This window comes from Ursus americanus, chromosome 21 (assembly GCF_024610735.1).
Source record: "Ursus americanus isolate L20-20 chromosome 21, mUrsAme1.1.p, whole genome shotgun sequence".
Taxonomy (NCBI): domain Eukaryota; kingdom Metazoa; phylum Chordata; class Mammalia; order Carnivora; family Ursidae; genus Ursus; species Ursus americanus.
The window spans coordinates 49,614,564-49,629,538 of NC_142147.1; the positions used below are offsets into that span (position 1 = coordinate 49,614,564).

At 57.7% G+C, this 14,975-nt stretch overlaps 1 protein-coding gene and 2 non-coding genes across 3 annotated transcripts; all 3 read left to right on the top strand.

Annotated features, from left to right (window-relative positions):
- The first annotated feature begins 715 nt into the window (after positions 1–715).
- NOP53 (NOP53 ribosome biogenesis factor) lies at positions 716–9,313 on the top strand. The gene is made up of 13 exons (XM_045772244.2): positions 716–968; positions 1,420–1,484; positions 3,190–3,298; positions 3,969–4,168; positions 4,550–4,620; positions 5,731–5,826; positions 7,030–7,134; positions 7,215–7,418; positions 7,684–7,859; positions 8,037–8,103; positions 8,724–8,800; positions 8,905–8,961; positions 9,254–9,313. The coding sequence occupies exons 1-13, from the start codon at positions 745–747 to the stop codon at positions 9,258–9,260; spliced, it is 1,458 nt and encodes a 485-aa protein (XP_045628200.2). The 5' UTR covers positions 716–744; the 3' UTR covers positions 9,261–9,313.
- Positions 2,406–2,528, top strand: LOC123776369 (small nucleolar RNA SNORA54). The gene has a single exon (XR_006775325.1). It is a non-coding gene; the product is annotated as a small nucleolar RNA SNORA54 (small nucleolar RNA).
- Positions 8,146–8,255, top strand: LOC123776370 (small nucleolar RNA SNORD23). The gene has a single exon (XR_006775326.1). It is a non-coding gene; the product is annotated as a small nucleolar RNA SNORD23 (small nucleolar RNA).
- Positions 9,314–14,975: the final 5,662 nt, after the last annotated feature.

The following is a 14,975-nucleotide window of genomic DNA, read 5'->3' on the forward strand; positions in this document are numbered from 1 at the left end:
ACTCCCGGTTGAGCAGAGCGCCCAATGTGGGGCTTGATCCCAGGACCCCCAGATCACGGCTCCAGCCTAAGATGCTTAACGGACTAAGCCACTCAGGCGCCTCCCAGGCACAATCTTTAACTTGGTGCGTTTATTGTCTCGATTCGTCTCCTGCATAATTTATAAGGCTGATGTACTATTATCGTCTATTTCACAGATGAGGAAAGTGAGGCACAGCTAAGCAGCTTGCCCAGGATTAATGATTCCGAGCCTGCATTGCCTAACACTGTTTCTAACACTCCTCGCATACAAGGTGCTGTGCTCCCAACTCGACGTTCGGAAAGCTCTTGGATTTCCAAGATTCTAGGATCGGAACACTGAGAAGCCAAACGTTCTGAGACTAGAGCGTGTCTTCTGCCGAATCTGCCACCGACGGTTCTGATTTTCTTTTTTGAGACAACTGGATTAAAAATAATAATCAGTAAGTTAAAGATTAAAAATACACGCCGTTTTAAAAAATATTCCTGGGCCGCCGGAAAGGTGTCTACCTAGGGCAAGAGCCGCGAACCGAAGACCTGAGGCCGACGGAAATTTGCATAAGAGGGAGGAGATATTTACCCTTTATCCCCGCCCCTTGGAGGCTCCAGCCACTTTACCAAGATGGCGGTAACCGGAAGTATGTCACGGGAGGGGGCGGGAGATCTGCGCGCGCAGGCCACAAACCGGATTTCGGGGCGCCCGTGGCCGAACACTTCCTCTGCCAAGATGGCGCCGGGAGGCAGTGGTGGCGGCAGCACGCGCTGCTCGAAAAGCGAGGCCGATTCCGGCTTCCTGGGGCTGCGGCCCACTTCGGTGGACCCGGCGCTGAGGCGGCGGCGGCGAGGCCCAAGAAATAAGAAACGAGGCTGGCGGCGGCTCGCTCAGGAGCCGCTGGGGCTGGAAGTTGATCAGTTCCTAGAGGACGTGCGGTTGCAGGAGCGCACGAGCGGGTGCGTGGGGCGGGACTTCCGGGCCGGCCACGTTAGGAGTGGCGGGGTGCGAGACCGAGCGTGCTTGGGGGGACTTCCGGGGGGCTGTGCGAGTCTGTTTCGGGCACCGCTGGACTCTGGGGTGAGGTTGGGCGACTTGGGTTACCAGATACAGGTCCCCCAGTGTCAAATTAGAATTTAGGTAAATAGTAATTGTAGCGCAAGTATGTGCCGTGCGTCCATTTTTGCGTAGTGCTGAGCGATAATTATTACGGTATTTTATGCATTATGATTTGTTAAGCACTAAGTTCTGTGATTTAAAGGGAGAGGTTTTAGCTTGGTGGGATCCCATGGCGGGAAGAAGGCGGTTGAATGAGCATAGTATTAGAGCCCTGAGAGGTAAGCCTCCCTCCCCAGCAGCTTGCACCCTTCCCAACATCTCTGGCTGACATTCTGCTTTCGTCTCTCCTAGTGGCTTGGTGTCAGAGGCCCCGGATGAGAAACTCTTCTTCGTGGATACCGGCTCCAAGAAAAAAGGTGCGAAAGAGCTTTCGGTGTCCCTGCTAGGTCCTTCTCTAGGCTGGCTCAGCCTCCGAAAGAGTCTTTGTTGATGGCATGGAGTGGATGGCAGGCATCGGCTAGGAAGGGTCTTTGCTATAAACAGGAGGACCTGGAAATGAAAGACTAACAAGTCAGATTTTTTTTTTTTTGAGGTATCCGAGCTCTCAGTCTTCAATCTGGCAGTTTCCAAGTCTCCATCTGGCACAGAGAAGCCAGCAGGGGTCTGCCTGTGAGTAGATTAAACGTAAACTGGGAGGCCTCATTAACTTGCAGAAAAGTTGTAAGGGATGAGACCTGTTTTAGTAAGATGTGCTTGAATAAGAATGAGAGGATCTGTTTTAATGAGTAGGTAAGAAGCTCATCTTAATCTGCTCGCTTTTATTTGCCAAAAGGCAGGGTTGCGGGGGGTAGCTGCTGAAACACAGTGCAGGAGAGGTGAGTTAGAGGTGGCTTGAGCAAATAATACGCTTTTCATCGGTAGGTAGAAAAACAGACCGAGAATAGACGATCGCTTAAACGAGGGGATAGAAGACAAGCTAAGGGTCTACTTTAATGAGCAAATGGCAAGCTGTTTTAGCAGCAGGATGCCTTTAGGGAGCACGTGTGTGTTCAGTCCAGGGGTCCGTTCCAAGGAACTGAGACGGCCTGTTTCAGTGAGCAGAAAAAGAGGGAAAGGGACCTGCTTTGAGGTGCAGGAAACTTTGAGCAAGCAAGCAAGAGATGATTATTAAAGAGGTCACCTTTCACGGGAGCGAGTGTGTGAACAGCGAGGGGAAGGCAGGACCTGCCCTAGTGAACAGGGTAGTCACGAAGGCCTGCTGTGGCCAGTATGAAGTCTCTGGGAACAGAGGAGAGGCAGTTTATAGTTTCTGCTTTAGGCTTAAAAAGGAAAGACAGAGGCACTGTTCGTGGCCTGTTAGTCTGGCTGTGGCTTACGGGCTCCATTCCGGTGCTACAGCAGGTCCAGTGGCATGTGACTGACCGACTCGTGGCTCTCAGTTTCAGGCCGTGGGGACACAGGGAAGAAAAAAAAGAAACAAAAAAACAAAGATAATAGTGACCGTGGGCTTTCCCAGGTGATCACGGTGCCTTATGCTGTTGTAGTAATTACCTTTCCAGACAACCCCTTGAGGTAGGCATTAAGGTTCTCATTTTGGAAGGCCCGGAGAAATGAGGTCTTCTATGATGTAGCCTGGGAAATGGAAGGACGTGGGTTCTGTCCTAGCGTGTGTGGTCCTGGAGTTTGCTTTTCACTATCGGGTGAAAGAAGGTGGAAAACCGTTGTGCTGAGAATCAGACATTTTGGGTCCCGAGTCCAGCTCCCTGGGCCTCAGTGTCACTTGGTCGACTTCTTTCTCGTTAGCATTCCTGGTTTCCCTGCCTTGTCCAGAAGCCCCTAGTGGGCAGGCCTGTGGGTCTAACGCTCTCTCTGTTCCCAGCACAAGGCTGCCTCCAGGTGGCCCCGGAAATGGGTGTGGGGGGGGGAGGCTTGGCAGAGCTTGGACACCTTGGTCATCTCTTTACCCAGGTGGAAGCCGGGGGCCAGCCCGAGGCTCCACGTCTGCACTGGGATGCGGGTCTGATGGCTGCCGGGGAGCTGAAACGCAAGGGGTGGGGAGTTGGTCTTGGGAAACGAGAGGAGGCCAGAGCCCTTGATTGCTCTCCTTTCTCCCAACCCCAGAGCTGAACAAGAAGAGGACCAAAAGCCAGAAAAGGTCACTTCTTCTCAAGAAACCCCTCCGTGTTGACCTCGTCCTAGAGAACACATCCAAAGTCCCTGCCCCCAAAGAGTGAGTGCCCCCCACCCCCAGACCCGTCTTTCCTGCTGGGCTCTGGCATCATGCCCTCCTCTGCCGCAGCTGCCACTCACTTCCGGCCCTAAGGGAGTTCCTGGGGAGGGATGGGGTCAGGTGAGCGGCACTTGGAGGGGAGGGATGGGGTCAGATTGGGGCTTTGGGAGGGTGGATCGGAGGAAATGAGGTGGGGGCTGGGTGTTGTGGCTGAGGCAGGCAGCTGGGGGGCTCTCCATCTGGGGATGGAGAGGAGGGATGACGAGTGGTAGCCATCAGGAGGCCCGGCAGGCTGGCTTAGTGACAGCTCTGAAGGAGGGGAGGTTGGATGGTGATGGGGCGGACAGAGGGCAGCTCCTGAGATGGGGATGTGGGAGGAACGGCTGTGGGGGCGAACCTGAGGTCAGTTTTGAACTGATGTATTTTAGGTTCCTGGGAGATCCGAAGGGCTAGGGCTGCAGAGGCCGCCATATTGTTGGCTCTCGGGTCAGGGGTTGGGCTCTGAAGCTGGGTAGAAGACGCAGGAGGAGCCCAGAGGAGGTTCACCTTGTAGAGGGTGCTCGGGAGAGGGGCTGCTGAGTAGTGGGGGGTGCAGAGCCCAACTGGGAGGAGGCGGGCCCTTTCTCAGGCCTCTGCTTCACTCCACCTGTGCTGCTTCTCCTCCACCCAGCGTCCTCGCCCACCAGATCCCCAACGCCAAGAAGCTCAAACGGAAGGAGCAGCTATGGGAGAAACTGGCCAAGCAAGGCGAGCTGCCCCGGGAGGTGCGCAGGGCACAGGCCCGGCTCCTCAGCCCTCCCGCGACCAAAGTCAAGCCCGGGCCCCAAGACACCATCGAGCAGCCTTTTTATGATCTCTGGGCCGAAGACAGTGAGTGCCCCTGCTGTTATTTGTGGGTGGGGATGAGGCTGCCCTGCACAGTTGTGCAGGTTGTGCGCTGCACAAGAGCACAGCGTCTAAGGGAGAGGAGCTCTGTGGGTGTTAACTCGATGATTCTTCGCCAAGTTCAGGGTCTTGAAGGGGCTCCTTTTTCCCGAGGGCCGCCCCCTGCCCCTTAGCCTTGGCTCCCTTCTGCTTTCTGGACCTGTCCATATGCTCTTTTGGCTGGCATTCAAAACCCGTCAAGGTCTGAGAGTCAGTCCTTCCCTTGTCCATGCTTCGGTGATGTCTTTAAGAGGGGGGAGGGATGGGAGGGAGCCCTTCAGGCCACACCTGCAAGCTCTCAACAGCCACCCCCCACTGCCTCTACAGACCCTCTGGAGCGGCCCCTGGCTGGCCAGGACACCTTTTTTCTGGAGCAGACCAAGAAGAAAGGGGTGAAGGTGAGACCATGGCAGCAGGGCGTCCTTGGCAGCCGGTCGGAGGAGGGCTGTGGTGGTGGGAGCTGCACTGGGGCCCTCGAGCCTTGGTCTCAGCCTGTGGCCAAGACCACACGTGCAGGAGCCAGGCCTCGAGCTGGTTCCTCCGGAGGAGAGAGCCGGGTGGTGGCGGTCAGCGGGAGGTGCTTCAGGGGGGTAAGTAAAGCTTCCCTGAGAAGAGGCCTGTACCGATCTGTCCACTGGGGGCGGCCGCTGTGCCTGGACAGGAGGGCAGGGCTGAGTAGCAGGTCTGGAGGAGGCTGGCCTGGTGGGGGGGAGCACAACTCAGATTTTGGAGTTTTCCTGAGTGGTTTTACGGAAGAGAGTGATGGGGTCCAGGTAGCAGCTCTGAGGAGACAGGATCGGGGTGGGGGGTTGCTGAAGGGGTGACCCAGGACGGCACCCTTGGGCAGAAGCGCTGAGACTGGCGGGCAGTCGGGGGTGGGGGCAGGGTGCTTGCAGGGTTACCCCCAGGCTTCTCCTGGGGACTGAGGGCCTTTGCTGGAGGCACATGGGCAGTCACCGCCCCCAGCCTCCGCCGGGGTCTTACTGAGGTGCAGGTCCCAACTGCATTCAGATTGGGGCCAGGTGGACCTGGGTTTCTGCATTTGTCACAGGCTCCCGGCAGGGTCCAGGGCCACACTAGGAGCCTTTGTCAGCCCTCTGCCCACTGTTCCCTGCTCTGAATGACAAGAGATTGCCTCACACGCTCTGCCGGTCCTGCTGCAGGTGTCAGAGTGACAGATTGGGGACTAAAATAAGGTGCTCTATACCCCGTGTTTTCGCCAATGTTGCGCACCACGGGGGTCACGGGGATGTTTCTCAGGAAAGGCAGGCAGGGCCCCTCCCTGCAGGGAGCTTGCTCGCCCTGGGGATGTGGCTCCCGTGGGTAGCACAGCAGCCGGGTAGCAGGTGTCCATTGTTGTAGACGCCGGACCACAGGCACCTGCCAGTTGAAGGCCGTGGGCCCTGCCAAGGCCACTGCCGTCTGCCGAGCCTGGAGTCCCGCACCGGAGCTTGTGAGGTCTCGAGTCGTGGGGCTGCCAGGCTTCATGCTGCCTTGTCCTCCTCCAGCGGCCGCCACATCTGCACAATAAGCCCTCCCAGGTTCCTGCCGTGGAGGTGACACCGGCTGGAGCCTCCTACAACCCGTCCTTTGAGGACCACCAGGTACGCGGCCTCTCAGTTGTGACCTGGATGCTTGGTTGGCTTGCCTTCACTGGGCCCCTCCTCTGTGTCCGCCCGCTGCTGGGGAGTCAGCAGTGACTGGGGCAGCCCCCTGGCCTGCCCTTCTGCGGCTCATGGTCCAGTGGGGGAGACAGACCCATTCCCAGACAGCGATGACCCAGAGGGCTGGGAGGAGGGAACCCTGAGGAGCCTTGGGGGTCAGGGAGGGCTTCCTGGAGGAAGGGGATATCAGAGTTTAGACCAGAGGTCTGAGGAGGAGTTTGCTGTGGGAAGAGGGGAATGGGTGTTTCGGGCGTGTTCAAAAAGCAGCTTGTGCAAAGGCCCGGGGGTGTATGAGACCGCGCCGCCTTTCCAGGGAGTCCACGGGACTTAGATGCAAAAGGCCTCAAAGAAATGTTCGCAGTCTGAGCAGGTGAGATTTATCTGAGGCCTAGGCTACGTCAGCAGTGGGACACCCGGCGGTGAGAGTCACCGTGTGTTTTGGTGACCTCTGTTGAACACGGATGTCGTGAACAGAGGGGACAGACCTTTTGCCCTCGGGAGCACAGGTTCCCAGAGACAGGTTGAGATCCTTGAGGAGACACAGGACACTCACGCGAGTGCCGTTCAGCCTCGTTCACGGTAAGAGGGCCTCTCAGCCGACCGGGAGCAGAGCGAGCGGCCTTCTGCTCCTGAGGAACGGCGTCCACGGAAACGAACCCCGTGACGCCGAACAGGAGCAGGAGGAGGCTGGTCACAAGCAGAGGCGGCCACGGGCCACGGTCCGTTCCCCCGGGGACCGATGCGGGTGCTGGGGGAGAACGTGGAAAGGTCGGTCCGTGTTATGTTGTTCACAGAACCGTAGTAGAGCTAGGATGCCCGTGCCTGAGGATTCGCCTCCTGACTGCTCACGGTTTAATGGTTGTTAGTGTGTCTGCAGAGTTGTGTGGCCCTCACCAGTGTGTTAGACTGTTTTCATCACCCCAGAGAGAGACTTGGCGCCATCGGCCGTCACCCTGCATGCCGCATCTTCCCTGTGTGGCTGCCGCTGTTGGTCCTGTCTTTAGGGATTTGCCTCTGCTGGGTCTCACGTGAGACCGCACCGTGTGCAGAGTTCAGGGACTGGCAGAGTAGGCAGGAGGCTCGGGAGTAGACAGCGCCCCCTGTCTGTACCTGGGTCCTCACCCCGACCCCTTCCCCTCCCAGACCCTGCTGCTGGCGGCCCACGAGGTCGAGCTGCAGCGGCAGAAGGATGCGGAGAAGCTGGAGCGGCGGCTGGCCCTGCCCGCCTCGGAGAAGCCTGCCACCCAGGTGAGCCCACATCCCCCCGCCCCTCCCACTCGGCCTCCCCCGGCCTCGCCCGGCCCCTGACCCACTGCCTCCCACCCCAGGAGTCTGCGTTCCAGGAGATGTGCCAGGGGCTGCTGGAGGAGTCGGACGGGGAGGGGGAGCCGGGCGAGGGCCAGGACAAGGGGCCCGACGCTGGAGGCGAGCAGGCCGAAGGAGCGGAGGCTTCACCTACGCCCGTGCGCCTGGCCGCCGTGGAGAAGAAAACAGAGCAGCAGAGGCGGCGGGAGAAGACCGCCCGGAAGATGGTGAGCACAGCGGGCTCCAGCCTGCTTCTGCTTGTCTAGCAGCCCTTGGGCTCAGGATGCGGCAGGGAATGTTCCAGATCGAGTCTCGCTGCCTTGGTGTTCTGTTTCAGGGCGGGGGGGGGGGCGGGATTTATGGACCACCAGTGGGTAAGGAAGGTGGTTTCAGGAGACAACTGCTGTGAAGAAGTGGAGGAAAGTGGCGTTGGAGGGGCCCCCGTGGAGGGGCGGTCCCCCCGGCCCCTGACTCCGACCATCCTTGCTGCAGCGGGTACAGCAGGCCGAGGTGCGGGCCGCCCGGCTGCGGCACCAGGAGCTCTTCAGGCTGCGCGGGATCAAGGCCCAGGTGGCGCGGCGGCTGGCGGAGCTGGCCTGGCGGCGGGAGCAGCGGCGGATGCGGCGGCTGGCTGAGGCGGACAGGCCCCGCAGGCTGGGGCGGCTCAAGTGAGACCCGGCGGGGGAGGGGGGCGGGGGGTCCTGGTTCCCTGCCTGGCCGCCTTCTGGAAGGTCATCTCTTCCCCACAGAGCCCCATGTTCTGGAAGGCCCACTGCCTAGGTGGGGCCTCTGGAGTCGGCTGCGGGCAAGGCAAGCCCCTAACACCCCGCGCCCATGTTCTCTAGGTACCAGGCCCCCGACATTGACGTGCAGCTCAGCTCGGAGCTGTCTGACTCGCTCAGGACGCTAAAGGTATTTGCCCACCTGGGGTGTTGTGCTGTAGGGGAGACCCCGTGCCCCGTGATGATACCCATCCTTGCTCCCCGTGCCCCCAGGGGCTGTGGGCGACATCATGGCTGCCCCCAGGTTGAGCCAGTTGGGCTGATGCCTGGGGGCTGAGGGCATGGGGTCCTCTGGGCCGAGGGGCCCGCTGGTATGGTGATTGGAGCCTGTGACCTGCGGAAGGCCTTTCCTCCCAGGCTGGTCCCAGAGCAGCCGCTGGTGTCCGGGCCCCACCTTTCCTTCTTCGGTGCCAGAGAGGTCTCCCTAAAGCTCAAAATGGGCCTTGGCCCTCCTCCGCTCAGAACCTGCCATAGCTCCCAGTGGCCCGGGCTCCTCGTTGCAGCCCTGGGCCCTGTGGCTTGGCCTGCCTTGGGGCTCCAACCAAGTCTACTTCATTCGTGGGCCAGCCGTGCGCCTGCTGCTGCCCCCTGGCCGGTGTGCTCCACTCCTTCAACGGCCTCCATCCCGTTGATTCTGCAAACCTAGCCCAGGGGTCCATGCGCGTCACCCCACCTGCTCAGGGCCAGGCTGAGGCCCGTGGAGAGGTCAGAGGCCCCCCACGCTGAGGCCTCCCTCTCTGTGTCCCGCAGCCCGAAGGCAACATTCTCCGCGACCGTTTCAAGAGCTTCCAGAAGAGAAACATGATCGAGCCTCGGGAGAGAGCCAAGTGAGGGTCCCCGGGGCTGCCGTGGGGAGTGAGGGCTTCGGGAAACTTCCGCGCCTGTGCTTGGTGGGCTTGCTGGTCACTGACCGCTCCCTCCCCTCCTGCAGGTTCAAGCGGAAGTACAAAGTGAAGCTTGTGGAGAAGCGCGCGTTCCGCGAGATCCAGTGAGCGGCGCTCCCCTTCCCTGCCAGGCCCACTGGGCTCCCGGCTGTGACAGAAACCCCTCTAAGCTACTTGAGAAGGAGTCCTTGTCCTTCCCTCCTTCCCGGTGGGATCTTTTGGCCAGACCCAGGAGAGGGGCAGCCCACTAGATGCCCTTGAACCCAGAGTCAGGGCAGGGGAGGGTCCCCAAAGGGAAGTGGAAGGGCCCGAACCAGAGTTGGGGGGTGTCCAGTGGGTGAGGCTGTGGGGCCCTTCCTCCCTTCATGCCCTCAGTGCCCTCGCCTCTGTCCCCAGGTTATAGCTGCCGCGGGTTGCCGGAGCCCCCACCCTGCAATAAAACACCGCTGACCGACACCTCGGGCTCATGTGTGACTTGTCTCCCTCCTGGTGGCAGCTTCTCTGTGTGTCCTGTAGCACTTGGGGGTGCAGGTGCGAGAACGTTCATCTCCACTGAAGCCTAGTGTGGCCAGATCTTAGGGGGAGAAGGCAGAGGAGACGGGGCTTGCAGGCTGGCGGGCGCCGGGGGACAGTGGAGACTGCAGCCGGGTGTCTGACGGGACACAGCCCACGTCCTTCTGCCCAGGGGACTGAGAGCAGGTCTGGGTACAGCCCTGTCATGCGGGTGGTGCTGACTTCTGCCGAGCACCTACAGTGCTCGTAAGCAGACAGATTCCCTCCCAACAACCCAGTTGAGGGGGGCCAGTCCTCTCTGTTCTGAAGGTGAGGGACCGGAAGCACATCCGAAGGGACTAATCCCTCCTCCCCATACCGGTTTCAAAAGGGATTTTTTAAAACCTTCCTTTTACAAGTAATAAAGGATCATATTCTCAGTGTGAATCACTGATCCCAAAGCACCGTGATTATTGCCCTGAACCTTTGTTTTCCAGTCAAGCCCATTCCCTTCTCTGCAAAAGTAACTCTCACTGTGGTTCAGCATGAATGATTCCAGCACGTTCCGTATGTGATTCTGTTAAATTATATACATGCACGTGCAAAAATAGAATTGTTTTCATTTTTCTATGTCTCGGATACAGTCATACTATACATAGTTCTGTAGAACTTTCTCCATCTGTACAGGGTGCTTCTTTCTCTTATCTTTTTTACAGCTGCTCAGAATTTCAGTGTGTGGGCGTGCCATAACGTCACCCCGGCTCCCACTGGTCCATCTAATGACCCTGGAAGGAGTATCGTCCATGGGCCATTTCACATGTGCCTGTAGGACAAGCCCCTGGAAGGGAAAATACATGTAAAGGGTTTGATAGGTTCGGTCACATCCTCGTCCACGTTGGGATGTGCTGGTTTTTCCCCTACAGTGCGGTTTGCTCCTAGCTTTCCTTTTTTTTTTTTTTTTTTAAGATTTTATTTATTTGACAGAGACAGCCAGCGAGAGAGGGAGCACAAGCAGGGGGAGTGGGAGAGGAAGAAGCAGGCTCCTAGCGGAGGAGTCAGATGCGGGGCTCGATCCCATAACGCCGGGATCACGCCCTGAGCAGAAGGCAGACGCTTAACCGCTGTGCCACCCAGGCGCCCCTGCTCGTAGCTTTCTCGCTGTGTGATCTCCCAGTCTTCAGTTCACTCTGGTTATCAGTGAGGTTGATACACGTTTGCAGGTCCTCACCGGCACTTTGCTCTGTGCTGGTTAAACCGGACCGTTTTCCTCCTAGACGGCATTTTCTTGTTTACTTGGCGTAGCTGTTGGTTACGGCTCCTGAAGTCTGTCCTGCACGTTCCAGGTCCGAACATTTCTCCCAGGCTGTTGACTTTTTGCTTTGTATCCGGTATCTGTCAGACAGAAGACTGTTTGTCACGTTCTGTTAGCCTTTCCCTTTTTTATTGTGGCCTTTGGAAAGGTTCCTCTGGGACGTGATGTTTATAAAAATAGAGCCAGCAGTTTATAAAAGAAGTGGATGAAGAGGAGACTAATGCCAGCCCCCCCCTTCCTCCCACATCCTGTAAAACATCACGGCTTTAAGGAACTGTCCCTGCTGTCGCTCCCCCTCTCCCCTCATAAAAGTAAAAAGGAATGTTGTGCAGACAGGAGAATGTGCGGATGGGGAGGAGGGGGCAGGGCATGGTCAGCTGAGGTGAGAATCCGAGCCACTCTGTGCAGAAGGAGCCTTAAGCCTCAGCCTCTGACCCCAAAATCCCAGAAACCCATTCTGGGGAGGAAACTGGATGCCCAGAGCCAGCCACAGCGCATGCGTCAAATACGAGGGTGCCGGGGGCTGGGCTGGTCAGCGCTATTCCGGGGCACATCCCGCAGCCTGGAGAGCCCTCCGGAAGCTCCTCCTCCGGAAGCTCGCGCCGTTTAATCGCCTGGGGAAATGCGTCTGTTCCCCTGCGTGCGGAGCACGGACCTGTGGCAAAGGCACGATGGGGGTTTTCTGCACGTAAATTGCAATTCACATCTGAATTTTACATCCAAAGAGAAAAAAACTGCTGAACTCGAGCTCCCAAAGATTTGCAAGCTGAGCGCTGCGCTGATGGCTGCAACTTCCTTTGAAAGGCATAGAACAATAGGGTGTTAAGCGGACAGAGGCCCAGATGCCTCGTAAAATAAATACAGTGACACGTGAATGGTAGAATCTAGGTGGGGGGGGGCACACGGAAAACTCTCAACTTCACTATTTGAAAACGCATAGTTTTTTGCGGGGGGGGGGGGGCACAGCGTGATGCCGCTGGAGCTCAAGTGTGGCCATTGATTCGCACGGGTTGATTCCTTCCACCGCCAGGCACCACCTCAGCCTGCAGCATTCTTTTCCCTGAAGCAGGTGCCCCAAATGGTAAAAGCTCCAGGCACCTCAAAATCAGGACCTGTCTCTGTCACCAAAAGATGGAAGAACCCTCAAGAGCTTGGATGTGGGAGCCGGCATCCTGGCTTCAAAGCGGGCGCTGTGACATCCTAGCTGTGTGACCTCGTGAAGGTTACTCAACCTCTCTGTGCCTCAAAGTCCCCATCTGCAAAATGGACACAATGATACCTCATTGTGCCTTACGACAAGGATTGAGTGAGTCTGCCCGGGAAAGGTCTTAGCGCAGAGTAAGCGCTCTGTGTTTGCTCGTCTAACAATGTTAGGAAAAAAACAAAAAAAAAAATTTTTTTTTAAAGTGGAAACTTGCAGTCTGTGCCAAGGACTCCTCACAAATGCTCTTACCTTTTGACCGACTAATTGCACTCCTGGGAACGTGCCCTGAGGAAAGGGCCGGAAGTTTGGGGAGCGGCATCATGCAGAGGCGGGTGGGCCGGGGCGCCGTGCAGAATGGAAGGAAGCCGGTCATGGCCCCGGGCAGGCCCGGCCACAAACCGAGAGGACAGACGCGCGCGTAATAACCGGGCCGTGTTTATGTGCAGTTGCTTTGTGGAAAGAAGCAAACAGGATCCGCCGCCGTCCCCGCGGAGCTCATCAAACACCCCGGTGCCCAGAGTCTCGGGTGCGGGGAATTCCGGGGGATTCTTTCCCCTTCTTACCATTTCCAGCTTCTGCGAAAACCTTTCTAAAAACGGGAATTCACAAGCGGACAGAGAGCCCTCGATGCATACAAAGGTGTCCGCTGTTGTGCTATTTGGAAAACTAAAAACAGACGCAGTAGCAGTCCAAAGACGCAACAGCAGGACACGGGTATTTGCAAGCGGGATGTCTACACTCGAGCCTTTTCACCGCCACTTGTAAAGAGTCCGCTTTCGGCGGGACGTGTAAGGAGCTGGGGAAACACTTAGGGTCTGTCTCCGAGAACTGCTAAACGGGTCCAGGGCACCACAGGACCTCGACCAGTTTGCACATGTCTGGAAACGCATGCGCAGAGAAAGGCGCTGGAGGCTGTCCCCGGAAGTGGATCGCGGTGGATACTTCGTCCATTCACCGCGTTTCAGCACGTTCTCGTTTTCCTCCCTTGTTGCTCAGGGCGGGGACGCCGGGTGGGCCCGGCGGACCCCATCCGCTCTGGCGGCAGAAGCTGGAGGCGGCGCCCCCCCCCCCCCCACCTCCCGCAGCCGGACTCTGGCCACCGAGCAGGTTCCAGCAGGTGGACCCTCTCCAGACACAGGGCGGCAGAAGACTGCCCAGCGTCATGGTCGGGGCCGGCGTTCTTAACACCCTGCGGTCCCGGCAGCGGCCTTAGAGGGTTCTGTGCTGTCGTCCTGGGGGTCACTCCTGAGGGCCCGGCCCAGAACCCGCCGCTCCAGCCTCCCGGGCTGTTGTCACCCCCCCCCCCATCCCCGTATTAACCCCCTTCCTGTTTAAAACTCCTGCCGTGGCTCCGATTTAGGCCCTGATCCCTGCCCCTGCACAACCATGCATTGCTCTCATACTCAGAGAAATCGATTTTAAAATACTAAGAGCTTTCTAAGGTCCGCCTGAGCGCAAACCACTGTGAAAAACACATTTTGATGTGTTCATTTCCCAGCAAACGAGTGGTGGCCCAGACAGTGCAAGAGGTCTACCCGAGGCCACACAGACTTGCAGAGTCTGGGTCCAGCCAGGACTTTCTCCGTTCTTGGAGAGCCCAGCCTTCCATGAATGAGGCAGGAGCACAGACAAACGGACAGCTGAGGATGCCTCTGCCCCTCTGTGTCTTACCTTTTCTACATGTTCCCAGGGTCTGGGGGTGGGGTGGGGGGAATGTTGAGTGATGACCGAAAGTCCCATGACCCAGACTCTGGAACGACCCTCCCATGAGCCCCCCAAGCTAGAAACCTGGCAACATCATGGATTCCTCCCTTTCCTTTAATGGCAATAATGCCATTAAAAAAGTAATACTTGTTTCATCCATACAAAGTTGTTTCTGTCCCAAGTCCTTGTGTCTGGATATTGTGACCCCCCCCCCCTTTTTTTTACAGCCGAGGAATCTGAAGCACAGAGAAAGGGAGTGACTTCTCAGACTTGCCTAGATTTGAGATTCCAACCCAAGTCCTGTCCGCTGTCCCTTTGAAAAAACCCTTCCGTTTGTCCCCAGCCCCATTCAGCCACCTAAGTACTAAGCCGAAATACTGTCTTCTCCTGGTAGCTGACATTTGAGCAGAGACTGGGATAAGGGGGGGGGGGGGCAGCCATGTGGATATTACAGGGAAAACTTTCCAGGTGGTCAGAACAGCCAGTGCAAAGGCCCTGGGGTTGGGAACTTCACAAAGGGCAGGGCAGACCCAGCGGCCTGCAACCCAGTGAACCGAGGAGAGAGTGTGCAAGGTGGGGCCCCTGATGCATCCCGGGACCAGATCGTGCTGGGCCATAGGGACCACGTGAGGAGAGAGTCCCCCTGATTGTGGGTGGGGAACAGATCGTAGGGGGCCAGAGATGAAGCAGGGGACCCAGTGGGAAAGCAACCACAGTAGTCCAGGTGGGAGATGCTGCTACCTGACAGGTATGGGATCATTGGAAGTAGAAGTTGCCAGAATCTTGATAGGTTTTGAAGATGGAATGCACAGATGGTGAGAGGGGCTGGTGTTGGTGCGAAGGATGGAGGGAGATCAAGGATAACACCAAGCATATTCCAGGCAGGACGTCTGGATGGTTGGAGGTGCCCTGCATTGAGATGGGGCGCCGATGGTTTGGGGAACGCACATTCCAGAAAGTAAAGCTCTGACAGCTCCCTGGCTGGTGGGGAGATGGAGAGGGAGACAGAGAGTGAATGAGAATGGGATGAGCGAATGGAGGAGACGGGAGATAAAAGGCCAATGGAGTCGGGACACCTGGAGGGACACTGGGTTTGGGGGGGGGGGTTGCAGAGAAATGGGATTTGGGCCCTGTTAAGCCCGAACCTCCTTTCTAGTAAATGGTGAGGCAGCGGAAGTGGCTGGACTCAGGTTGGAGAGCAGGGGGCTGGTCGGCTTGTGGGTACGAGTGGCATTTGAGGCAGTGGCAGTGAGTTCTAGGAATTGAGTGTAGATGAACCGGGGAGAAGAGAAGAGAGAGGGCAGAGAGAGGGAAAGAGGAGAGGAAGTTGGGGGGTGGGGACCAGCAAAGGAGACTCAGTAGAGGCCAGGGTGGTCTATCGCCTGCCACCACCGCCACCAGGCAAG

Excerpts from the sequence above, each read along its gene's own strand:
- NOP53 (XM_045772244.2), top strand. The coding sequence starts at position 745 with ATGGCGCCGGGAGGCAGTGGTGGCGGCAGCACGCGCTGCTCGAAAAGC. Across the intron at positions 8,104-8,723 it reads ACTCGCTCAGGACGCTAAAG|CCCGAAGGCAACATTCTCCG; the intron begins GTATTTGCCCAC and ends TGTGTCCCGCAG. Across the intron at positions 8,801-8,904 it reads GAGCCTCGGGAGAGAGCCAA|GTTCAAGCGGAAGTACAAAG; the intron begins GTGAGGGTCCCC and ends CCCCTCCTGCAG.